General features: G+C 42.7%; 1 protein-coding gene across 1 annotated transcript in view; it reads left to right on the top strand.

The window, feature by feature from the left end:
- The first annotated feature begins 8,349 nt into the window (after positions 1-8,349).
- LOC116222170 overlaps positions 8,350-26,289 on the top strand; it is a 93,503-nt gene continuing 75,563 nt past the window's right edge. The window contains exons 1-2 of the mRNA XM_031575408.1: positions 8,350-8,787; positions 25,454-25,569. Of these exons, the coding sequence (XP_031431268.1) occupies positions 8,721-8,787; positions 25,454-25,569 (183 nt within the window). The 5' untranslated portion in view covers positions 8,350-8,720. The remainder of the gene's footprint in view (positions 8,788-25,453; positions 25,570-26,289) is intronic.

Here is a 26,289-nt window from a genome sequence, read left to right as displayed (position 1 = left end):
CACCCCTCACCACACCACACAGACAGTCTTGGTCACATATGGCTCAGCTGCTAATCACACTTGGTAATGACTCCTGGAAATGAAACAATGTGAATTATTTCCTTTCACCTCTCTGCTGCGAAGCAGAACATTGTGTTCAGACCTTTTGAGACTGAAGCGCTGAAATCCACAGTGCTAATTTTCCTCTACTCCAATAACATATGGCACTGGAGTTTTACAGAACAGAATTTCCTACTGTTCAGCTCTAGGGACAAATATCAAACATTCTTGGTGTCAAAGATGACAATTAACACGTAGAGGTAACTCATTTTAGAAGGTTTTTTTATATTTATAATTATAGAGTTGTTATTATATTATATTGTAGTTGTTGAATTACAGGCGTAGTGTGAGAATTACACAGTTTTTGTGGGTTGATTTGAAATATGCTATTGAATCGCAGCTCACTTTTGAATATTGCAAGCAACCCCAAAGGCTATTAAGAATTTTGAGATTTTTTGGTTTTCCAATTACTGTGCATGTTAGCACACTCACGCACACACACACACACACACACACACACACACACACACACACACACACACACACACACACACACACACACACACACACACACACCCACACACACACACACACACACACACACACACACACACACACACACATACCCTTCTCTGCCCACAACAGTGTCTTGTCTGTGCTCTATGGTCTTTAATCTTAATTATAAAGCCATCATTACTGCGTGAACTTCCTGACTGCCAATAGCTCGGCCTGGGGCTTCCACACTCTGAATCAATCACTCGGCTCAGCGTCGGATCCGCAGCAGCTTCCTCCTCCTCTCCTCCCTGCTCCCAGCCCCCTCTTGTTCTCCTCCATTTATTCCCTCTACTACTTTGACGATTGGGTCTATCCTCACACCCTTGTGGAGTGCACAACCCTTGCCCTGGGTCGCCAGTGGTATAGATATTGAATATTGGTTTTGGATATGCGGGTGCCGCTGATAAAGTTGGCCTCTGTGGTTCAGTGTTGGGAGGGCTGTGAGTGAGAGGGGGATGCAGACCAGTGGAGAGGAAAAATTGTGGTCAGCTGGCACACAGAGGGAAGATGATGAGATATGCTCATCTCACAGACTGTGTGTGTGTGTGTGTGTGTGTGTGTGTGTGTTGAGGGAGTGCCAACAAGACTGACAGTGTATGTGCGTGCTTGTATGTTCAAATGAAATATGCCTATGGACTGCTTGTATGTGTTTGTGTGTGGTACATATACAGTAGCCATGTGGGTGCGTTTTGGTGTGTTTCTGAGTCAAAGCATCTGTCTCAGTATGTCTTTATGTATTTGTATTGTGTCCATTTGTATGTATCTGACCATGACAGTACAACAGTCTGGCATGTTTGCTTGTTCATACTGTGTGTGTGTCTCTCTCTCTGTGTGTGTGTGTGTGTGTGTGTGTGTGTGTGTGTGTGTGTGTGTCTGTGAGCGAGAGAGTACGAGAGAGGATGAGAGAGACAAGAGTGCGGGTTGACAGGCCGGCTGACACAGCACACGCCGGTCGCTGCTGCAGAGGTAGTCCAGGCACACAAGAGAGGGACACTCATCAGACTGACAGGCTAAATAAGAAGTCTACATTGTGGCTGACATCATGCTTTACCCTGACATGGCATAGCCCATTTGTGCTTCGCAGTCCTCTGGCTAAAAACCCTCGACTCCACCTCATATATTCCCCCTCCCATTGTACAAAGGGAGAGGGGTCACCAAGAATCGCTGAACGTATCACAGTAACAAATCCCACCGCACATTATAACTCATGATCATTGCAGCTCAGTTCTGATCTGTGGACCGACAGCCATTTCTAAGCAGAGGGGAAATTCCTCCATGAAGCAGGGGTGGGGTGGAGATAATGCAAGAGGTTTCTCTCTCTTCTCTAGGAATAAGAGGGTGTTGGATGAGGTATAGGAACTTTGTATGCTAAACTGTCACACAGCTGAGTGTACTTTAATTTCAGATTACATGAGATGGAGATGTTGGAGAGCAGGGGTTCAGTCCGAAAACTCCGAGTCGGAAAACTCATCTGTGGCCGCGCTTGAGGGCCGACGTCTTGAACATGACACTTCTCAGTATTTGACATGGGGCTGAAATTTAGGAGCAGCTGACGTCTCGCAGCTGCGCTTAAAAAACCCTGCTGATCAAAGCCCCGTGACGGGCCTCGGCATACGACCACTCCTCCCTTCCCCTGGCCCAGCGACCAGCTTTTAAGCATCAAGGCAGCTTTATGTTTGAGTTTTATGTGCCAATTAATTAGGTGCTCTCTAATATATGTCGAGAGCTCACTGTAAACTATTTAGAGTGGTGAGGGGATAAGAGTGATTGGCGACGAAGGCTGCTCTGATTTATGTGGCAGAATGTTCTGGTACAGTAAGCAAAAGGTGGAGAGACTCGGAGCACGAGCCGCTGAGTAGCCTGACCACGCTGGAACAGGAAGATGACTGTTTTTTTTTCTTCTTTAAATGGCTCCTGTACAAGTCTAAATATTTAATTTCTTAAGAGAAGACATGGCAAGCTGACACGAATTTTCGAGGAGACGTGAAGACATTAATGAGGCTGCTGTGGCATGGCATGCTCCGTGACGATGATTTTATGATGTGTTGGAAAACGGTGGATGAGGCTCATTTGGTTTTCCTCAAAGCCTCACTTTTTTCCTTTGTCAAATTTGGCAGCTCCATCCCCAAATTCTCTCTGCTTGAGGTTGGGTTATCAATTTTTAACCAGAACGTATTGACCTGGGATTAAGGCTAGACTTCGCTGATTGAGAAAGAGCACACTCACAAGGACATCATTGGATTGATACAAGTCCTTGTGATTTATCTTGTCACGTTGACCTACCTCAGGTAGCAAAAAACTAAATTTGAAGTCATTTTCAAATAGCGGTGGTATGTCTCAGTAAACACATCTTAGAAAAACAAACCATTTCAAACTGGAATCACCAGGCAGCTTTCTGATGCCCGGCTTGCTATTTTTAGGTTCTGAACAACCTGTTTGGAGACAAAACCTCAGATGGTGAGAGTGGGACTTGTTTCCTCGTAAAGGCACGTCGCCTGAACCACAAACTAGAGGGCATTACTGGCTGCCATATGTGTGCAAATGAACTGGAGAGGTCTTGGCCTTGGAGTTAAAACATTAGCCTTTTTGACAGTTCCATGAAAAGCAGAGAAAAACATTTGACTCATGAAATAATGGGCAAAAAAGCAGAGACAAACACCACTGTGCTCTGGTGCCAGGAGAGAGCCACGTGTATGAGGGACACACAATCAAAGCCGACCAGCACTTCAGCTTTTCCACCAGGCTCAAGAGGCTGAGGAAGTAGCGCTGATAAGACACCATTCAGTGGTGTCCCCGTCTCATTGTAGCTTTGAGGGTAAATGTGTTATTTATTGCTAACCTTTTGCAAATCAATTGCACGAGCTAGTGTGCCCGATAAGACCCAGCTGAATTGATAGTACTGTACCTCTGGCAAGCTCTAGAGCAAACAGCCTTTGTCAGAGTGAACCATGGGCAGGCCAAGGGCAGACCCAGTCTTCATATAATCACACTGTGGTGTGATCTCAATGGAGACATTTTAAAGCTGATCCATTTTTTTTTTTTTCATCTTCGACTCTGCACTACACTCAAATGAGCACCTTTATCAGGTATTCTGAATTGCGTGTGATGTACAGTCCCCCCCCCCCCAAAAGTTGAAGTAGACGAATATCTTTTTTACTCCTGTCATTTTATATCTCTTTCTGTCAGAGGGATGGGGACAGAAAGACACAGCACTCTTAGTAAGAGATGAAAAAAGGGGATAAGTAGTTTAAAAAAACGCCATATTTCCATTTTCAAAAGGTAATACAGGTATCACTTCCCCCAGAAACCTCACCCTCTTATGCCCCCTGAATGTGCAAATGGAGTCTTGACAAGAAGGTATCAGAAGCATGGGCGAGCCGGGACATTCTGTCAAGCGAGCAGGTCAAGTGTTTAGCAATGCAAAACCCCCGCCAAATCAGGGCTTGTCTTTGTTGCCGTGTGGTAGATATTTAAAGCCCCAGTCTTTAGGAGGCTGGTGAGAGGGCTCTAATTCTCCTTAAAATATGTAAAGACGCCAACGATTACGCACATAACTAATGTGATATTCTGTGCAATCTCTTAGGCCCACAGTATAGAGTCTCCCTGAAAAGCTCTTTACTGGGTTCTGTTAGCCATTTATGAAATATTGTGCTTAAAACCAGAGGAATTAACTGAACTTTAGTGAAGTGAGCGGCAAAAGTTTGCTACTTCTTTGAAATGGAAAGCTCTTGACACAGGCTACACATCACTGCAAATGTCTCTACCTGTAGAAAAATATTTATTAACAACATTCTATTAATGTTGTTGTAATGTTTTTGAATGTAAAAAATATAGCAAATTACTTGCATTTGTGTTAGCTATAGCTCATTAAGTCCCTTAGCTCATCCAGGTCCCTGTTCCTCAGCCTACAGGGAAATAGTCAGGAAAAGGAGGAGTGGAAACTGATTAGGACAAAAACATAAGGACAAAAAGACAAACAGCAGCCGCATAGAGACATATAATCATTTTACACTGTGACTTACCAAAGCTCTCAGCCAATCTGTGATGGAGAGAAGTGATGGATGGCTCACGTGTCCTTCCCTCTTAGAGGTCCTTCTAGAGCAGATAAGAGGAGGATAAACACTCCAGGATGGAGATGATGCTCAATAATGGAGCCACCCTACATTAGAGATTTCCACTGATTACTCCTCTGTAATTTATATCTGTGACTCCTCAATGGACACCTTTGTTTGGTCGAGGATTGAGGTAGGGGGTTGCAGGGTGGGGGCGAGAGATGTTCAATACATACATCACTCCAGGAGGGAGAATAGCTCATTTCAGATGACCTTTGGGAAAAGGTCAAGCTTTGTTTTGTTTTTAGGGGGCCCTTTCTCTGTCTCTCGCTAATTCTCTACCACTCTCTGGCTTTATAACAGATGAGTTCTTTGTTTACATTTCGGCAGACTAAAGCAACAGAAGACGAAGAGGGGAAAAGCTTTCAGCGAAGTTTACATGAACTGGCTGCACGGGGGCTCCTCTGTGCCATTCTGCTCTTTCGTCTCACTCTTTAACTGTGCTAACAGCCATCACAAGACTGGTGCTGGTATGTAACGGCTAATTTATCCTTTCAATGTATGATATCCTGTCATCTCCTCATTTGTCTCTGAGTGGTTCTAATCTGAGATAATCCCAGTCAAATCCTTTGATTGTGTGTTTGGACGCGATCCATCTCCAAAGAAGCAATTTAATGGCCTCCATGGCACTTGGAGTGAAGTCATTTGTCTGGCGGACTGACTGCGGACGCTTGTTTTAATAAGAGTGCTCTTCATGAAAAGTAGACGCGCCATTTAATTAGCCAAAGTGAAGGCCGCCTTGACTCTTGATCAGGCGTATTCCTGGTGATACGAGACATATTTTCCACGGGGTCTCATCATCCTCTTCCTCCCCTCCTTTTTTTTTTCAACCATCTGAGGAAGCACTTCACTCCTTCTAATCTCCGTCCGTTCACTCCCCCTTCCTCTATGCATCATTGTTTTTTTTTTTTAAATGAAAGCTTGAAAACTATGACGGCCTGCATGAGTTATCACAGCACATGTGACTCTATAATGAGGGTGTGTTTTTAAGGAGCTGACACGTACTTGATGTTGCCAAGTGGTAGACATTCCACAGATGGCGATGGAGAATGATGTGTATGTGCCTGTGCGAGTCACTGTCCTCTTACTTTGTCTCGGCTCCAATGACTCCTGAAGTAAGGCCCGAAGGAAGGATTATTGGATTCTTTTGTGCGATAAAACGAACAGTGCAGCCACAGTGTTGATTAAGGAGAGCTAAATCATACCTTGTTTTTGAAATGCACACAATAAGGTCAATAAGACCTGAACACACGCGTATTTGTGATTGTAATTTAGGTAGTTTCAACACACGTACACCCACAGAGTGCTATACATACACACACACACTTACACACATTAACACACACAGACATTCACATTCATGCACATCACTCGACCATAGCCCCTCTGTGCTGAACACCTGGCTGCCTGTGTGCGCACAAACACACACACACACACACACACACACACACACACACACACACACACACACAAATCACCCAGAATGGGGAATAATGATGGTGAAATATATTTCCATGTCTTCCCCTCCCGTCAGTGTTCCCCACAATACACAGCTAATCCAAGCAGTAGGCCCTGCTAAAGCCAAATGTTGAAGTCTATGTAAGGCCAAGCCACATCTCAGTCTGACCTTGTAAACCACACATGAGACTACTGTGAAGGAATGCTTCTGTGTAATGACAAATTTGAATTCAGAACAAGTTTACTTAATCTGTAAATATAAGTATTTGGGGTAGATAATTTGAGCGAATGAGGACACACTTGCAGTGTTCTGTTTCGACATGAACCCATCGTCTCTTCTGCACATACAGTAAAAACTGACATGCATAACAAACAAAGCGTTCAGATAAACGGTGGATATCGGCCCTCGCCGTTCCCGTCTAACAGATGGCGCCTGACGAGTTCACGTGGAACAGACGAAGGTAACAGCTAATAATGCATGCCAATCCCATCTAATGTGTTATTAGATGGCAAATGTGCTATAGATCTATAGAGGCGTGAAAGCTGCTGATAAAAGACACTTCAAAGTGAGCCAAAAAAAGAAGAAGAGTAAGATGGGGGGGGGGGGGGGGGAATTAAACAGTGAAGCTTGGCACAGACCTGTCACTCAGTCATTGTTGTCCATGCCAAGCAGAGCCTCATGTCTTCCTGCAAGTCCACCTGAATCAATTTTCAGCTCATGTTTTGGTAGATTTAATCTGTCACATAACCTTGAAATTGGAAGTGAAGCACCATCACTCAAAACCTAATGTTTATCAAGAGGTTCTTGACCATACGCCATCATCAAATGATTTTTTAAACTGCTGTTTTTCGTCCCTGCTGTGTAGCACAAGATGGAAAAATCACACTGGAGAGAAGAGCTCTTTGTTTAATCCTATCCTTTTGCTAGCATCCATATATACTATAGAACATGGACAAATGGCATTATCTGATTAAGTGATTATTGTAAGGCTTATGGCAAAAAAATCAAATTATCAATCATTATTTCATCAGCATCTTGCCTGATAGATACTGTCGTTTAAAGCAAACCAAAATTCCTTAAAGAGAAAACATCAAGCACAATGGTGATCCACTGCTGTGAAAGAACTAGGTAGAGAGGGGAATCATGGCCTTTGCAACCTCAGACCTGTGTCAATTAAACCTTTGCCAGAATTTATATTTCTTGTCCTGGATATGAAAAAACGTCAGGAGGAAAGATCCTCATAAAACTAAGATTGCAGGTCTATAAAGAGGCCTTCAGCAGCAGTTCTAAAACAGCCACAGACAACTTTTAATCCCAGTGGGATGTCAGCTATATGACTACAAGCAAATGGATACATCTGTAAGTACAACACAGGCTTGTCTCTGAAGCACAGCTGATTAAAAGCCAAGGTATCTGGAGGCTCCCATGGGCACAGGCATGATGATTCACAGGCGTGTGTTTGACTTTGAAAATGGCCTGATGGGATTCGTGCACAGTGTAATCACTGCGTTTTATGGAGTAGTTGTGGCATTTCTGGCTATCTGCATCAAATGAATGTGGACACATGTGTGATAACATCATAAAGAAGACAACTAGACCACAGGACTGAAATGATATACCATTTTCTCTTGACTGTACCAAAGGCAGACAGTTTTTCAGAGCAAAAGCAAGGGGTTTTCCCTTATGTGGTAATCCATGACACCTCATTATGCCTACTTTCCACCACCTTCAGTCAACCACTAAGCAGGCTGGTAGGTAGGTAGGGAGCTGTAATATAATAGAGGAATTCTGTGGGTGAGTATGAGTAGTTTGTGCCTTTATGTGGCTGTGATATAAAGACATGTATGTGTGTGTAGGGGAAATTATGGAATACTATGTATTTGCCTTACAAGAAATGTCCGCCTACTAAAATATCCAGTCTCAAAGTCATACAAAATTGATCTTGTTGTGTTCTCTTTCTGGGTTTCTGTTTCACTCCCTGTCCCCACCCGAAATAATTTCTATCTCGAGATCCTCGGGAAGTCAATCTCCTCCTCCTTACCATGCCAAACAGACAACGAGTGAGTGGATTGCGACAGAACAAAACAGGCTGAGCGAGGGAAAAATGCGGCTCACTTCCTGTCTGGGCTTGGCCTGTCAGAGAAGCAGAGCAGCTGTGATTGGCTGCACAAGCGTGTTCTACTTCCTCTAAAAACAAAAACAGACGGGCTCAGCTGGTAGGCCGAAGCCCATTACAACAGGCTGAAGTAACATCAGCTGACAGAGTTGCCACAGAGGGACACCACGGACAGGCAGCAAACCTTGTAAAAGAAGAAAGATAAAGGAGTTTTATGGGAATGGATGACTGAATGGAATCTTGCCCCCAAGAGATCCATGGACAAGAAAGCCGAGGCAGAATTCCTCAGGAAAGAAAACTGCTGAAGCTGTCTGGGTTAGGAGGCATTTAAAAACCACAGTAAGTGGGAGGAGAAGTTCATGCTGAAGTGGGAGTGTGTGGATTTGTTTGCGTTTTTGACAAAGTTTAGACTTCAAACTGAGCCGAACAAAGTTGAATTATGGACAATGAATATGCAGTTCTGTCCGAAGACTGCTGTTCAGACACTTGCAAAGTTACAGTCACTGGTAAGTCTCTCTCTCTCTCTCTCTCTGTCTCTCTCTCTGTGTATGTGTGTGCTTGTGTGTAGATGACACTTATCATCTTATTGAATACAACTGGATCAAACTTCCCCCCTGTACTCAACTTGCATTTTAAGTTGTTTGTAATGTGGACTACACTGAAAAAGGTTCACTCTCAGGAAAAGAATGAACTTTTTGAAACATAATAGAGGTACCCCGGGTGAAGTGAATTGGATCTGCAAATCCCCCATAACAGTCTGCGACAAACTTGTGGTTGTTGTGAGGAAGGAAGATATATTGAGAAATAGCGGTATTCCCAACATCTGGTAATCTCAGTGGTGATGTGAGGTTCAGCCAAACACGTCAGATGACTGCAAAGAGGGGAAAATGATGCTCTGACTAACATCACTTTGTAACTGATCAACTTTAAAACCACTGAGACAGGGACATAGTCCTGTTCAATCTATGTCTATGACTTATAGGTTTGGAAAGGATGCCACTTCAAATTTTGCTAATCAAAAAGCTTTATAGCCTTGACCCTGAAAGTTAACAACTGTGTGTAACCCTGAGGTTGTATGTATCTGCAGTTTAATTAAGATAGTCAACCAGTTTATTCCCAGAATTACAATTACACATTTTGTGGAAAAAAAACGGGACAATGGCGTCAGCATCAGTAGGATAAGACAAGATAAGATAAATGTAGAAAATGTAAACACCCCAACACACGCACATACATGCACACTCATAGTAACATCATGAATGGTTGAATGGAAAGTACGTGGTTTAGTGACAAACCTGGGTAAATCAACTCGTATGGCTTCATTCTCCTAGCAAAGTAAAGCACTTCTTCCTCTGAGTTAACTTACCCAGCTATGTTACTATAATAATAATTTATAATAATTAAGACCTTTGTCAGGTTTTTAATGGCACACACGACACACTGGAACACACACGTGCATATATGGAGGCGACACAGGACACACACACACACGCAGGTAAGCCTGAGGTCGCGTGAATTTATTTTCTGCTTTTTCCCATCCTGAACTGTCCTTCCTCAAGGACCCCCCAGGAGCAGTGGGCGGCTTGTAGCGCCCGGGGACCAAGTGAAGTGAACTGTCCATCTTTGGTCAGGGATGGACATGTGTTCTGTTATTTTGCATGTTTTTTCTGTTGGGGTCCTTAGTGGAGGAAACCCCTTGTGAACACGGGGAGAACATGCAAACTCCACACAGAAAGGCCCGGGAGATAGCCCACTGTGCACTCTGGGGAGGACCTGCCCCCCAGAGCCAACAGCACCCCATGTGGGAATCGAACCCATGACCTTCTTGCTGTGAGGCGGCAGTGCAAGCAGTGCAAGCAACTGAGCCACTGTACCACCTACCACCACATACCTGGAATACCCCCTGGTCATAATAGGGCTTATATCAAATTAAATAATCGACAATGGACAGACAGACAATACTTTTATATACCAATATAGGGTTTCATGACAGTATTGTGTTGGGTTTATGAAGATTATCTATAGAATGTTCTGTTATTCAAACCCTTTTTTGCTACAGTGGCCCAAAGTCTTATGCATAAGTGAATAAGGATTAGAGGATTAGAATGACTCATGGTGTTGTATCAGTGATCCATACATTTCAAATCAGTCCTGAAACAATCTGTCTGTCTGCAGTGAAGCTTGGAATCGGTCCATCTTCTCTCCCTCTTCATTCCTGCAACTTCACCCAGAGAAGTTTTGAAGGTGTTAAAAGCAACATAATGTCATTAATGATTACACTCGTAGTGTGATATAAGCTTGCTCTCATTGCATTTGCCAATGTGGTCTTTTATTGTCTTAACTTGACTGAGAAGACTTAGCTATATGATGAACAGGGTCACTTAGTTTCTCTTTCTGTGTTGTTTGTTATATAATAGGGGTTTTCCATTTCCGTTTCATTATGACTGAGCAGTTTTCATTCTATATGAGGGTTGATTTGTGTTGATTTGTGTTGATCTTGTCTGCATTAGAGGCCACCACAAAACCAAATAATAAAATATGACTAACTGAACTTGTGTGGCTTGAGCCATAGTTCTATGATCCATGGCATTGATATGATTGTAAGAATACTATCTCTATGGAGTATACACAAATGGTATGCTGTAGGAACAGTTTTTTTTAAATGACGTGTTTTGCACTTTTTATGAGATGGTAGGGTGATAATTGATGGTTTCCTCATAGGACAAATATCAGTTGCTATGGTGACACTTGGTTTCTTTCTCCCTCACTTATTACTGGGTTTAGTGAAGTCACCTCTGATGTGAAAGTATCCTTTTGCCAATCATAAAATGGCATTCAAAAGTCATTTTTATATTTAATGCAGATACGACTGAAGCATTAATGAAGTGCTTTAACTTTACAAATATCTCTGTGAACGATCTTTACTAGCAGACTCCAATTGGCCAGAGTTTTTAAAACGTTTCAAAGTTGGCCTGAACAGACAGGTCCTGGCACTGCTAGAGCACAATGGCTTCCCTGGTCAGCCCGACGTGCTCGACTACGATCCAGGCCATTCTGCACGCTCCGTGTATCCATTATTGGACATCGCTGAGCACAGAGATAAATTAACGAAATTGAGCCCATCAGCTCTGCGAGCTGGGGCTAAGGAGAGCGCACGTAAACGTATGCCTCCCTTGCAAATTGAAAGTGCACTAATGTTTGCTAATGGATCGACCTGCACAGCCTGTTCCGCCGGCATGCGAACAAGCTGTTTGACTCCCAGCGCACCTTCATTTGATACCGGAGCTGACAGGACAAACAGGGATGCTCAATACACACAAAAGGTGGGGACATTGGGTTTAGGGGGCATCAGAGAGAGGCAGAGGCAGAGATGAAGAGAGATTGTTTTCCTATTGTATACAAGTTGCATTAAACGTTTGTAGCATCATCAGAGAGGCCATAGTGGTTTGGGAAGTGAGCGCGCGCAGTGCCATCTGGCTGGGTCTCAGATCCTTGTTTGGGCAGTTCTTCTGGCTGTCCCATGGTCCTCTATTTTGTTTTGCTGGGGTTTTTTTGGTGGGGGGAGTGGGGATGCTTTCTGCCAGATGGCTGTCACACAAGCAATTCTTCACACAGACCAGGCTAATTCCCCATTATTCCTCCTCTAATGGGGTCATTAACAACATCACTGATAATTAAATTTAGTGTTTCCCCAATCTGGCTGTTTTCGTTGGAATTATTGGTGAATCGGCCATGATCACAATGATTCAGGGGCCTGCTCTTGACAGTAAGCTGGTGCATAGTGTGCGTGGGCTTCTCTCCCTTTCTGTCTCTCTCCCTCCATTTCTCCTACACCCAGCCCCCTGTCCTCTGTCTGCCTCTCCGTCACTCACTGTTCTCAAATGGAATCTATACTTCAACCTGATTTGATGGCTGTCATTGCGCAAAGCCTCAAAGGTGCAAAACTACCGTGCCAGGGTCACTTAAAAGACATTAGCAACATTAGTGACAATAAGCCAGTGAAGGATGCTCTAAAATCGAATGTTTTATTAAATGTTCTGCATAATGGGGGCATAATGTATTTTATAACAGTGCAGGAAGAGCAGCGGCTGAAGTGCTGTATCTGACTCATTTAGCATGCAGAACACATTGTAGAAGAACAGAGGGCAGCCCAGAGAAAAGGAATGTGAAATTGAGCCTAACTTTGTTCCAAGAGCGCTAATTGTAGTCGTTCACTTGCGTTTGTGATCCAACTGCCGAACTCCAGTCCATCAAGACTATATAGACTGTCATCACAAACATGATAGACACATTATTGACATAAAGAATGACATACTTTTTGTAATGTATTCAGCCTTTGCTATTGCTGTCATCTCAAGTGATATTGCTGTTAACTAGATGTCTGTTTTTTTATCTAATGGAACTCACTGTTTCAGGATAGGGATATCTAATTGGTAGGATTTTAGGAGAATAATCTTGAATTTCAATGATGCGGTGTTAACGTTACTGTACTTCACTAGGGAAACATGACTTTCTACTTTACAACAGTAAATACATAACAGTAATACATTCACTTTTTTCCCTGTTTTATTTTATGTTTTTATTTGTTCCTCTACTGAACAAAGTGGATAGACTGCAAACCATTTGAACCCGATCATCAGCTACATTTTTCTTTGAAATGTTTCGTAGGCCCCTTAGTATTGATATTGATATACTATTATTGATCCATGTCATTATGTGAAACATTAGTTAGCCTATTAATATGATAGAAATAGCCTAGCCTTCATCATGGCCAGAGTACTCTACTTTACTACTATATTTCACATTTGTCTTTACACCAGGTTACTGTTTTGAACATTTCTTAATGCAGACAACGACACCATCTGCCCAACAAGGGTCAGCTCTCAGCCTGCTGCCTGTTGTGTGTTGAGACGACTATAGAATAGTATTTGTAGTAAGTGAAAGGACTACTAAAGTCTGATGCTGCTAATGGAATGGGCATATTTAGCTTGTGGCCATGATATAAATTGCTTTGAAGAAACAGAGTGGTTGATGTACAGGCATGTTAGTCATGGACCTGTCTTTATTGCCCATATAATAATGCACATTTTCGGGTAGAAGAAACATCTGTTAACATCGCATTATTCGTGCTTTCCCAAATAATGTATTCCGATTTGGTGGAGTTTCATAGTGGCCTTGTCTGAGCGATGCACAAATGCTGTGATTTTTCTGCTGATGGGTGATGGCATGGCTCACTCCTTGGCACTGTTTCAGAGCTGTTGAAACTACCAAGTGCAGGGAGTGAGCCATACACCTAATATGCACAAAGTTTCTATCAGTGATGGACTTCACCAGATTCTGCCATGCTGCAATGAGGTTCTATAAAATCAGGGTTATGATTAAATGTGACCATATTGCGTTACATCTGCACAGTGTCCAGTTAGGTGGACTGCTTTACTACACCATAACAGACATCTGCATTCAACCGATTACATGAAGAGGAAACCGTGGCTCAATGGCGTCCAGTAGCTGCCCACCAAGTGGGAATATAACCGCACCGTATTTTCCATGTGGGAATTAACGCTAAATGTTTAAATCGAATCATTAATCGATCCCCCTGGCGACCAAGTAGGCTACTGTAAACGGCAATCTTCTGACATGCTTGCAGTGGCGATAGCAACCATTGGATTCATGTGTGGGAAGGGCAAAGGGGAGGGGGGGACTTTTCCCCCAATCGTTCACTACATTTACATGTAGTCATTTTGCAGACTACACTACTACATTAATATCAGAGTAAGCCCTTGCTCCATTGTTGTCCTATTACTTCTTTCAGGATTTAATGTATATGTGAAGCCATTTAAAATCATCCACAAGTGGTTGTGATCAGCCCAATTTTATTGGTGAGCTTATTTTGAGAAATTAAACTTAGCTTTAGGCTATGCAGCAAATGTTTATTGGTTGCTATGGCTGTCTAGTTGTTACGCAAGCTAACTAGCTAGCTAAGGGCACTTTTAAATAACCTTAAACAGTTTAAATGGTAAAGTTCCATTTGCATGAAATCATAGCTATTTATCTAGCTGATGTTACAGTCTCATCAATTTAACTGATAAATTATAATGGGGAAATGTAACACACCTCTAGGGTGCCTGAGCAGCTTCATATTAACACGAGTTCATATACACACAAACATGAGTCCAGCTCATGAGCAGCTGCCAACTGTTAATAGTTCCCTAAGCTAGAGATGGCTATCATAGGATAGTTAAAAAGCTTCATCAAATCAAATCAAACTTTATTTGTACGGCGCATTCCATACCAGGAGGTAACACAATGCGCCTCACAGAAGGAAAGGCGGGGGGGGGGGGGATTTTCCAGAGATACAAAACAGGAAATGATGTACTAACCACACTGACCCTGTAAAGGCCTGCTCAGTACGGTTATCGTCAAACTAAGAGACAGCTGGAGGGGGGGGGGGGGGGGGGGGTTACAAACACTTGTAATGACACACAGATTTTCCAGAGATAAATAAACAGGAAATGACATACTAACCACACTACTTACTTCAATAGGTAGAAACCCTCCAGGTGCCTGTACAGCTTCCTATTATAGTTCATAGTCCCTTCATATTACCCACACTAGCAACTACCAACTTGTAAGATGGTTCCCTAAGCTAGAGATAGCTAGGTTAACTGGCATGAGATCTCCTATGTTTTACACCTGTTCATGCTCTGTAGCAAAACAGTCTGGTGGGAACACACAACACCTGTTACTTTTATCTTTATGGAAGTGAGTATGAACATGTGTTATCAATCCCATGTTGTTTTACCTGATACCTTAATGGGATTCATATGTGAAAGGGAGAGAAGGATGAAAAGAGAGAGAAAGAGAGAGAGAGTCCCACTCACGTATTACCTGGCAGATTTACTGTGGATTTAATGCTAGGTTGAAAACAACCCATATTGTGTTGTTTAAACTGCTGGGTTCTATTCAAGGCTAGCATTATCAAACATAACATTAGCTACCAACATTTGCTAGCTATCAATCATCATTCAATCATTTATGAAGGGCATGTCTGTGCTGGATTAATTAAAAAAGGTTAAAAGTAGATACAAACCTTAATTTCTCTCCGAAATCGGTCCGTTTTCCAGTGCATATTGCAAACTACTGTACAGGATGGATGGAAGATGGAACTTGTTACAAATAATGAAACAACTGAGTTCATTCAACTCGGATTTACGTCCATGTGATATTTAGCCAAGAGACATCTGATAGGCTGCAGAGAATGTCCTTTTGGAAAAAAAAATGCATTTGTGAATAAAGCCACATCAGGAAAGTCACAAAGAGATGCAGGAGATACAGGTATGTTCTCAAATGGTGAGGGTTTGTAAATGCACGTTTGTCAGTCTGTAAATAAATGTAACACCGTTTCCATTTGTGAATAAAAAATTTAAAAAAACTGAAAACTACATACTTCTCCGTATGTAGTTTTCAGGTTTTTTTTTTTTTTAAATCAATCATCAAAAATGATTTGGCCCTTTTCTTTATTATACTAGATATAGTCTTTGGACTTTGACTGGGTTAATAACACATTAACTACTGAACACATTAACTTGAGAGATTTGTACTGTTGGCCAATGATATGCATACTAAAATTTTAAGAAACGAATGACTGATGGAGTGTATACAGCAGTATTGACAGTTTAGCATGTAGATGTTATGATCTGTCAGCAGCTACCACTGTAAGTGGAGATGTAAATCTTTCCTGAAAAGTTGTTCCACATACTGTCCCATTGCATAGATCGGGGGTGGGGTGGGGGGCGATGCAGTGCGATGGCATTTTCAGTCACGTGGTGTGTGAAAACACTAACAAATTAAATATTGACTTTTGCTGGAGAGGCCTCCAGAGAAGAATCAGCTGGTGGTGAAGGTCAGAAGGCCTTTATTTCGGTGAAATGTATCAAGCCAATACGGCTGCCTTTGCTTGGTTTAGTGGGAAGTTCTGTATGCTGTCAAGAGTTGCGGAAGTGTTGCTTACCTCACCAGCGTTTTGACATGGATTGAGTTGACTGACAGATTATTTTGGCAGACTGGCTGTGCATCTTTCATAACAATACAGTGTTTGCCAGGTGCGCTTCATTCTATGCTGCTTTAAAAAAAAAAATTGTTTGTTTTTCTTTGCCGCGCTGTAGCATTGTATTCCCAGCGGCTGCCAGGGCGAGCGTATTTACCCCCATGGCGGCAGGCAGAGAGGCCTCGGGGCTCAGCACAAATTGATCACAGCCCAATAAGAGCGTCCTTAACGGCAGAGTGGAAAATAATGAGCCGGGGGAGATAGCTGTGGCGACATGCCTTTCGTTCATCTTACCAGGCTCCAAAAACACAAAGCACCGTTGGGAGCAGAGGGACAAAACAATTCAACAGTAATCAAAGTGAATGGAGTGTGTGCATCTCTAAAAGTGAACACACTTTCGCTATCAAAGCCATTTGAACGATAAGTGTCCTTACGGTATCTTTTAACACCACTGAAGGATCCCTCACCTTTTTGTTTCAAATAATAGTCTGTTACGTGTAAATTAAATTTGAAAATTAACATTTAAAAAAAGCTTTTTGCCCGAGGAGTGAAATACATTAAAGAACCGACAGTTTCTTCTGTGCTTTGTTTTTCATTGCGTAAAGGAAGTGTGAACATCGCACTTGATGGTGTAAAAGTTTAATGATAAATAAGATGCAATTCAGACAGTTGTACACAACTGATTGTCAGTACACACTAACAACAATGCATCTGCACTCGCCAGCACAATAACACATTGTCTGCACTAGCCAACTACCCTGTCTTTGCATTCAGCAGCAGTACTGTCTAAATTCACTGAAAGACAAAGAGCCAGAACAACCAACAGGCAAAGAGTGAAAGGGAACATTGTATGGCTATGTTGGAATGCACCGTGTGTTGTGAAAGAGAGATTGTGAATGATGGGTAGATATGTAGGGGATGAGGTGTGTGTAATATCTCATCCCATACATCTAACTATCGTGTGTGTGTGTGTGCGCGTGTGTGCAACCAAGACTCAGGAAAGGATATTGCATTGGCTTTCATAGTCCTGGCTGATGGAGCGGAAGGCAAACACATGTGGAAGAAGCTTTATTACATACTATACCTGTTGTAGACACTCTAATTTATTTATTTTTTCTTCTTTTTTTTTATAATTTTTTTTACAGCTGTCTGTTTCAGTGAAGATAATGTTTTATTAAGAAGCGCTGTTTTTGAGTTTATTCAAATTAGGTTTAAATTCAGTTTTCCCCACTTTCAGTTTAGAGACACCCTCATCCATACAAATGAACATGGATGCATGTGCTCAGATCAGAGATGTACACCTCACCACACTCAGCACCAGTCGAGTAAGGCTAGAGGAGAAATTATGACAATTCTTTTCTTTCCCTTCTGTCTGAAAATAGCTTGAGGCTGTACATGGTCAGTAACCAGGAAATGCTTACAAAGCAATGTAGGGGTTAAAATCAAAAGCCTTGTCATTAATGAACCCCCCCCCCCCCCCCCATATTGTTTATGTTTGTGTGAGGGTATTCTTCCTGAGGTGATGGGGTGCTAACGGGTAAGGCCTCCCATTTGAGTGATTGCAACTCCTGAAACAGCTGTTTTTATGCCTCATAGATAACCACTTAAGGCCACAATTCAGTTCCCCTAACTTGCTTCAACTCCTCTGATCTCTACACCTCTTCTCTAGTTTCTTCATTGAACTTCTTCATCTCTCTTATCCTTTCTTATTTACATCCCCTCTTCTCGGCTACTTTGGCTGTCTTTACCTCTCTTTACCCCCTCCAGTCTATTCTGGACTCCCCTCCTCTCCTTCCCTCTGCTCTCTTCTCCTCTCTTCTCCTCTGCTCTCCTCTGCTCTCTCCTCTTCTCTGCCATGCAGACAGAGAAGTCCTCCAAGGGATGCTTACTGCAGGTTTTGGACTTCAAAGCCCCTGCTTTTTGGGCAGCTAAGTGGACAGTTGTTGGTGTTTTTTTGTTCTTTTCAAACACTGGAACAACAGTGGATGAATCAAAGGCATTCAGATACCATGGGAGAGAAGAAGGAAATAGGGAGAAAGGAGGACTGAGTGGCCCCTACAGGGGCAGCGGAGCCCTGAGCCGTAGCCAAGCTCTTGAGGCTGAAGAGTCTCACTCCCTCCTCACACCCCTCTCTCACTCACTCACCTTTTATGTCCGACGGTTGACGCCGGTGCTCAGGGGCTGAGGATTCCCATCAAGTGCACTTTTCTGAAACGTCCATCTTCAGGTGCAACACTCTCTGTTTTTTTTTTTCAGTTTAGTGAGTTTGACTTTTTTTTATCAGTTCATTTGAGTTGTTTTGGCTGTTATTTTGGGGGAATCAATCTCTTCGCAAAGCCAAATGTTGCTTGCCAATTCCAGAGACAAGTCCCTGCAACTCCTTGTTTTCTACCGCTTTCTTCTCTCTCCATTCTCCATCTTTCTTCTTTTTACGTTCTCTTTCTTCCCGACATTCTTCCTTTCTCTCTCTCTCTCTCTTGCTCCAATCTGCATGTGATGCCTTGTAAAGTGCTGACTGCACGGCATGTTCCTTTGCTCCTTGCTTTAATTGACTCGCAGGTGGAGAGATCAGCTCACACCTGCCAAAGTGCCGTGAGGAGGGATGTGGAGATCTGAGGGGCCAGCCGGAGACATGACTCGGGGGTGATGGGGAGAAAGAAATTGATGGTGGGGTTGGGTTGGGTTTAGAGCTACAGATGGGATGGCTTCCGATTGCCAGAGGAAATGCAAGGCCAACAAAAGTTCGGCAGAAAACGAATTTTGTTAGAAAAGAAAAACTTGCTTCCCATTAGTAAACAAAGGCAGGAAAGAATTTTGTTAGAAAAGAAAAACTTGCTTCCCATTTGTAAACAAAGGCAGGAATGGAGAAGCTGATGACCTTCACATCCAGTGTTTCACTGTGAAATCCCTAAAACGTTCTACATCAACAAAACATCTAGCCTACGTATATAATAAGCAAACCTCATGTTGTCAGGGAATTTCCTTGGTTGACTGGTCTGATTTTAGGATATTGAATCATTTACTGGATGTAGGTCATGGTGAAGGCAACTCTTACACTAAGAAAACCACATCTGGCGCATTGTGGAAACATTGTGTTGCTGTTAAAAGGCCCCATCATCTGATGAAATTCACATGAAATACGTATTCTTCATTTTTTTATTCTTCATCTTCATTCCTCGGTTTTCTGTCATTTTGTTTCCTTGTGGTTTGTCACGCATGAGTAATGGGCCAGAGGAGTGGGTTCAGTGCCATGCTGCTCTCAGAGTGCCTGGAACAGTGTCTGGGTGGCCCTGACTGCCACGGCCTTGAATAACCAACATCTGTGTGTCTTCCCCATAATCTCAACTGAGTCTCTCTCCCATTTACGTTTAAATTTAGGTTAAAAAAAAAAGTATTTTATTTTGTTAAGAAGTTTTTGTCACAGAGAAAATCTACAGTGTACTCAGGGAGGTATTCTCAACATCCTTCAAATGTAAACACTTCTGTTCAAACACTCCTCTCAGTAGGGCAAAGAGTGTGGGGGGAACAGGGGATCAAACAAACAGGGCCTACTGTAACAGACATTAAAGGACGGAGGAAAATGACAGACAGAGAGACACAGAAGAGAAGACACATTAAGGCATGATTTAAAGAGGCAAACACGTACACTACGTCTCCCTGAGGTATGGGCACATGTGCTGGGGCTTGCCGAGAGGAAGTTCACTGATATGAGGTCAGGGGAGAGGTGAGTTGCTTCACAAAGAAATGCGTACAATTTCACAACAGCTGCGTCGTACAGGAAGCATCACACTTCTCCAGGTAATTACACTTGGCAAACAGCACCCAATACCACATATCTGGCCCGCCCATTGGAATTAATGAGTCCCCCATTATGCTCAATAGACTTTAAGTCTCAGCCTTTGGTGTCTTTCATGTCTCTCCAGCCGATGCCTTATGTTTTCCAAGACAGCGAGTGGTATCAGCAGGTCAAATCTGTCACGGCAACGTTGAACTTGCAGATCCATCCTATTAATTGTTGTTTGATAGCGAGAGAACAAGGACTTGCGGCCTTGGAGGCCTGTTTGGGCAAACCTCGAGCTTGAACGAATGATTCAGATGATTCAATTGCGTGTATGCTTATATTCGCAAATTCGTTGTGTGTTTGTGGTTACGCGTGCACGTTTGAATCAAAGCCATGTCTGCAAATGCGTTTGTTCATGTATGTGAAAGGATTCTCAGATTGTCTTCCTGACATACGCAGATCAAAGGACCTTCTCATAACTTCCCCCCGAAAGCACTTTCTCCACCGCTGTGCACTGCGGCCTAGACAATAGGCAGGTGAGACAGAATGCGATTCATTACCAGTGGATGCGGAACACTAGATTCAGTTTGTTCTTGTGTGTGCGAGTTTTTAGTGCTGGATTTGTATATTTAAAGCATGCTCATGTGTATGCACAATAACCATGCATGTGAGTCTATTCATTAGCACTTATGTGCTTGTGCTCATTAGCACCTATGTGTTCATTAACGTCTGTGAGAGTGTGAATGTCGGTGTGTGTGTGTGTGCGTGCGTGTATGCATGTGTGTATGTTTAGTTACTGTGTGGGTGTTTTGTTGGCCGTGTTTAATTTGTGTGTGTGTGGGCGTACTCGCTGATGGGGGTAATGAGTGGACCTGTGCTGGTTTAACACAGAGGCTGATGGGGACTGACAGTATTTAACATAATTAAGAAAAGCTTCAGTCACAGTAGCATTAAATAAACACCTTGTGAAATGAACGGGGATCTGATTAGAGGGGGAGAGAGCGAAGGACAGGAGGGAAAGGAGAGAGAGAGAGAGAGAAGAGGAGGAGGAGGAAGATGGAGAGGGAGAGGAAGGGTCATCTCTCAGTCACGGGATGTGCGTGTGAAGCTCCTCATTACTGCGCAGCTTGAGTCGACTCCACACTGCCTCGGTCGCGCAGCGCCGGGCACGTGCGCAGGCACGCACTCACACACGCGCACACACACACACACACACATGCGCACACACACACACACACACATGCGCACACACACACACACATGCACACGCACTCACACATGCACACACACAGACACGTAGTCAAACACAAGCAAAGAGAAACATCCTTTTACACATTTACCTATATTCACCCATGCGCATGTATGTGTCTGTTCACAGATGAATTCCTACGACTTCTGAAGCAGACACGCATGCTCACAAGTGATGTTCATTTGTAGTCATACACCTTAGGTTAAGACACCTGCTCATAATACATTCTGTGATTAAAGTAATCTCACCTCCTCATGGCACTTTTGACTGACATTTCGACATGCTCATGTACATACATTTACACGAATTGTGAAAGAAGATTTTAGGCAAGTTCACCATCAACTATTCAAATACAGTATATATTGAAATAATTGAATTCACTTTGCTTAGGATGTTTATACACACACACACACACACACACACACATATAATGACTTGCTGCCACACACCAACCAGTGAGCCCCCCCCCCCTGTGAAGGCCTGTGAGTGGGCTGGATCCCACCCTCTGATTTAATTGGCTCAATGCCCTCGCAGGCTGGAAGCCCTAATAATCTTCCTTGCTGTTCAATCCCTCATTGGATTGTCTTCTAATGGTGTGTGATTATGAACATATGGTATCCTCAACCTCGCTCCCCCTCCCACCAGTCCCTTCCACACTGATAAAGACACACATTAAGGAAGGCATTATAATGTTTGGCAATGTGACTGTGTACTTAGGGTAGAGTGTAGTGGACTAAGTGCATCTGTAGTCAGCGTGTATATGTGTCTAACTGTGTGTGTGTGTGTGTGTGTGTGTTTAACTGTGTGTGTGTGTGTGTGTGTGTGTGTGTGTGTGGTCTATGTGTATATTTATTTTTCTGTATGTGTCTGTATGTTTTGAGGATGGTTTTTGAAAAGAGTTCTGTTTTGAAATAACAAACTGTCAGTAATGTCTAGTGGGCAATATATAGAACCCATCCTTTGAAGCTCTAATAATGCCAGTGCCTACTGGCATGTTGTATTTATTTAATGTTATCAAAATTCACTAAAAGTGAAGTCACTAAAAACATAGTTGAGAGTGCTAGACAGTAATCCATGTGCACAAAAGTCCAAGCACCTGTCAAGAATGACACAAATCAGATGTCCCAGAAGTCTTTGCAGCCCACTACAGAATCTGTGTGGGCATCTGTTCCTTAGCGATGAAATCAACTCTTCCCCAAAACTTGACCGCTTGCTTCACTCTGCTTGAATCAGAGATGAAACGATGAAGCATTCCCTTTAAGGGAAAAAAAGAAAAAAAATGAACAGAGCACCCTGTGTCCAGGCCATAGGCCCCATGCAGACGAAGTCTAGTTTGCCTGAACCCGGAGAGAAACGTCTCCGGATAGCCCTATCGTGCAGACGAACCCACTGTATCCGCACACTGTATCCGCACTCCTTCGAATCGGGGGTCCAAAGTGAGTAAACTCGAAATCTGGTCGCGGGTTGGTGTTCGTATGCACGCCATCCGCAAACCCAATCGGATTTTCATCCTTACGTGATCGCATCACCTGATTGCATGCAACCTCAGGCTGAACCCGTATTAACCCCACTGCTTCACTTCATAACAGCAACAACATAAACTAAATGTATGACGTGGCTCCTTTTTCGTGACTTACATTTTTCTACTGTGCTTAGTTGTTTGTATTGGGATAGTGTGCTGCTTTACCTACATGTGGATAGTTTTTCGTGGTCTTACTTAGCCAGTTGGACATAATTTTTTAGACCAGCCAGAGCAACGGACACAACCGGCATTATTTAATAACTGAATGGGTTGCCATGGCGCAGTGAGTGTGGCAGCCAGTTATAACAGCTCTCCAGTTTAAAAAAATTATAATTCTTCCTATTACCTTGCTGCTTTTACACGTGAATGTGGAAACTGCTAACACTTAAGCCCCTGACACTGATCTGATCTTTGATCCTTACTAACATGACTTTCTTCATAAACTAAATTGTACAGTGTAAATACGTGAAGTAGCAGTAGCACTAAGAATAGCTTCCTACAGAAAGAGAGGAGAGAAGTGGTCTCATGATTGATTAGGGGAAGCTGAAATATCCCACTTGTGAGGATGAATGCTTGATATGGGTTATTTATGTTGCCCCAGAGAGTGGTCGATTCATTTTGGGGGTCATAATATTCGGAGGGCATATTTACAAAACAAAATGTACAAACACTATTAACCCCCCCCCTCCCCCCATTTCTAAGCACATAGGTGTTAATGGTTGATTAAGTGTTCATTAGCGGCTGGTTACTGCCTGATGTAATTGCTCATTTTTCGCCCTTGCATAGCTGGTAAATTTGCCTCTTGTTTACGTCACGTTATGTCTGTGCAGTGCTCCCCATTTCTCTTGTTTGGCAGCACCCTCAAATGAGCAACGCATGCATTAATGTCTTGACAAAAACAGATCCCGTCAATTGCTGTTAGGTGTGACAAAATGACAAATTGACAAGGTAATAAGTAGCTTGCGCAAGGGAGAAAGGCTTCAAAGATTTACACCCACCACTCCCCACTCCATGCACCATAATCAAATAATTGCCCGACGCATGGCTAATGTCTGACTCATTTGTCATTTTTCCGACCGTTAACTCTTTAATAGAAATGGTGTTAGTGCAGTGTTTGAGAGTTTGTTCATATATTATAGCTGTGGCTGTTAATATCTATATATTCACTGTAATATTTCAAATAGCCAGACACCATTTAACATTTGGCAAATTGTCATGAGCGAGTTCCGTCACACACAGCAGTTCTCTGATACGAACTTGTAGGTCTGCTGTTGAACGTTAAGATACATTTTCAATCAGTTGCAAATGAAGGTATTCAGAATCAAGAAGGAATACCGTCACCAATCAGTTCCTTTGTGGGCTGAGACACAAGGAAAAGCCCAAATCACACATCTGCTTGGCCAGATTCTGTTCCCTTCAGTCTGTTTGTGCGGCTAGTGCTGGTGATTAGATGCTTTGCTGTGTAACTTTGGGTCAGGGTTTTCGCTAGGAGTTTTTCTTGTCGGCCCGATGTCCAGAAAGACACATATTTCACAAATTTCAATAACATGTTACAAATGCAAATATAATGTAGCCTATATAATGTACACCTAGGTTGATAAAGGAATGACAACATCCTGCTTGGACACATGAAACCAAAGAACTTGGCTAAAGGTGTAAAGCTAAAGAAAGAAACTAAAGTGTAGCTTTTCAGTGACACCTTTCAAGCATTCTAAGACGAAAAGGAAAACACAAATGCATGGTTTACTGTTGATGGCTAGATCATTGTGAACCCGTATTTCTTGCATAACCTGTGCCTCAAGTTATCCTGTATATCATTTATTTGTCAACTTAAACAAAATGTGGTTTGGGTGAACAGAACTTCCCTAGGGTTTCTGGCATTTACTCTCCTGATACACGATATCAAAACAAACCCAAAGTGCTGTTGATGTTTCCAATAGATTTCGCACTCATCGTACAAATAGAACCTTTTGATTAGCTAATCATCACGATGTGTCAGGCAGAGCTCATCAACGCAGGAATGAAATGCGATTGGACAAAATCCCCACGCTGTCCAATGGTAGTAGGAAGGGGTTGGATTTTGTTACTACATTAATCAATAAAATAAGAATATAACAATAAGATATGATTTATTTGCTTTGGTTAAAACACAAATGTCCATTTTAAGGATATGTTTTATGTTTTTGAATGAGCATTACCAAACATTTTGAACGGCACGTTTTTAATTTATTACAGAAGCTGCTATTTACCAGAATTCCTGCTTTGTATGACTCTCAAGTTTTCTCAAAGTTCAATGCTCATGGCTCAACTCCACGCAATCTCCCAGCATATTATCTTATCTACAAAAAATATGGTGTTAAAGCTTTGTGCTCAAGAGTTTGGCACAGTGCTTTAGTTTGGCTTCAGTTCTGCTCCTCATTCAGTTCTATCAGAGTTGTGTATGTAAAGACACTGCATGGTCAATTTCTGCTGTACTTCTTCAAATCTCATCTCATCTCATCCCATCCATAACATCCATAAAGTGTAGATGATGCGTAGCGTTAATCTGGTGGCCTGTGTCTTATCCCTTTCAGACGGGCGTGAGTGTTTCATCTGTCGGGATGGGGAGGCTTCTGAACCCCTCAGGACCTTCTGTGACTGTAAGACTCTTCAGGCCCATCACAGCTGCCTGCTCACCTGGGTTAGCAAGGTAACCACCAACAACAAACATCTCCTGTAAAAATACAGTTGTCAGTCATGAGCTGTCAAACTAAGGGGGGTTTGGATGGCTTCCGAACATTTTAGGCAATTTTGTATTTCCACCTAAATTTCGATTCAAAGTTTTAATTTTTCACACTTCTTTCTACACATTTAAGAAAACACTCTCTTTTTTTAAATGTATTGGCAAAGACAAACCACATACCGTACTGTGTCTCATATAGCAGGAGCAGCCATCTGTTTGTATGTTTGCAACATATCTGCATTTTCAGGAATCAGGGACATTATAACCATAGATCAGTACAAGTCGTTTTTTTTTTCTCTGCAATCTCAGAGAAGGTGTTTCTGCCTAGTGTCAGCCTTGTCTACCCACATCCTGATCTATTTCAAGGCCTGACGTCATCAGTACAGGAGGTGAAGGGAAGAGTGGGGTAGGGGTGGGAGGGGGGTCCAAGGCCCTATTAGGTGGCTGGCACTATGATGAATATTCTCCCACTGATGTGCATCATTGTGGCGAAGCCATCAATTGCCTGATCACAATGATTAAGCACTCCTGACCCCACACAAACATCACTTTGGTTTTTAATTAAAGAGACACTGGAGCCTTCACAAACAGGCTTCCTCTGTGGCAAGAACCACCAAACCTTGGTGGCTTCTCAGTGCATCCCTTTCAACATGGAGACCAAACTCAAAAATGATTCGGCAGCCGTTG

Source organism: Clupea harengus, chromosome 10, assembly GCF_900700415.2.
Source record: "Clupea harengus chromosome 10, Ch_v2.0.2, whole genome shotgun sequence".
Lineage (NCBI taxonomy): Eukaryota > Metazoa > Chordata > Actinopteri > Clupeiformes > Clupeidae > Clupea > Clupea harengus.
This window is presented reverse-complemented; position numbering and strand designations above follow the sequence as displayed.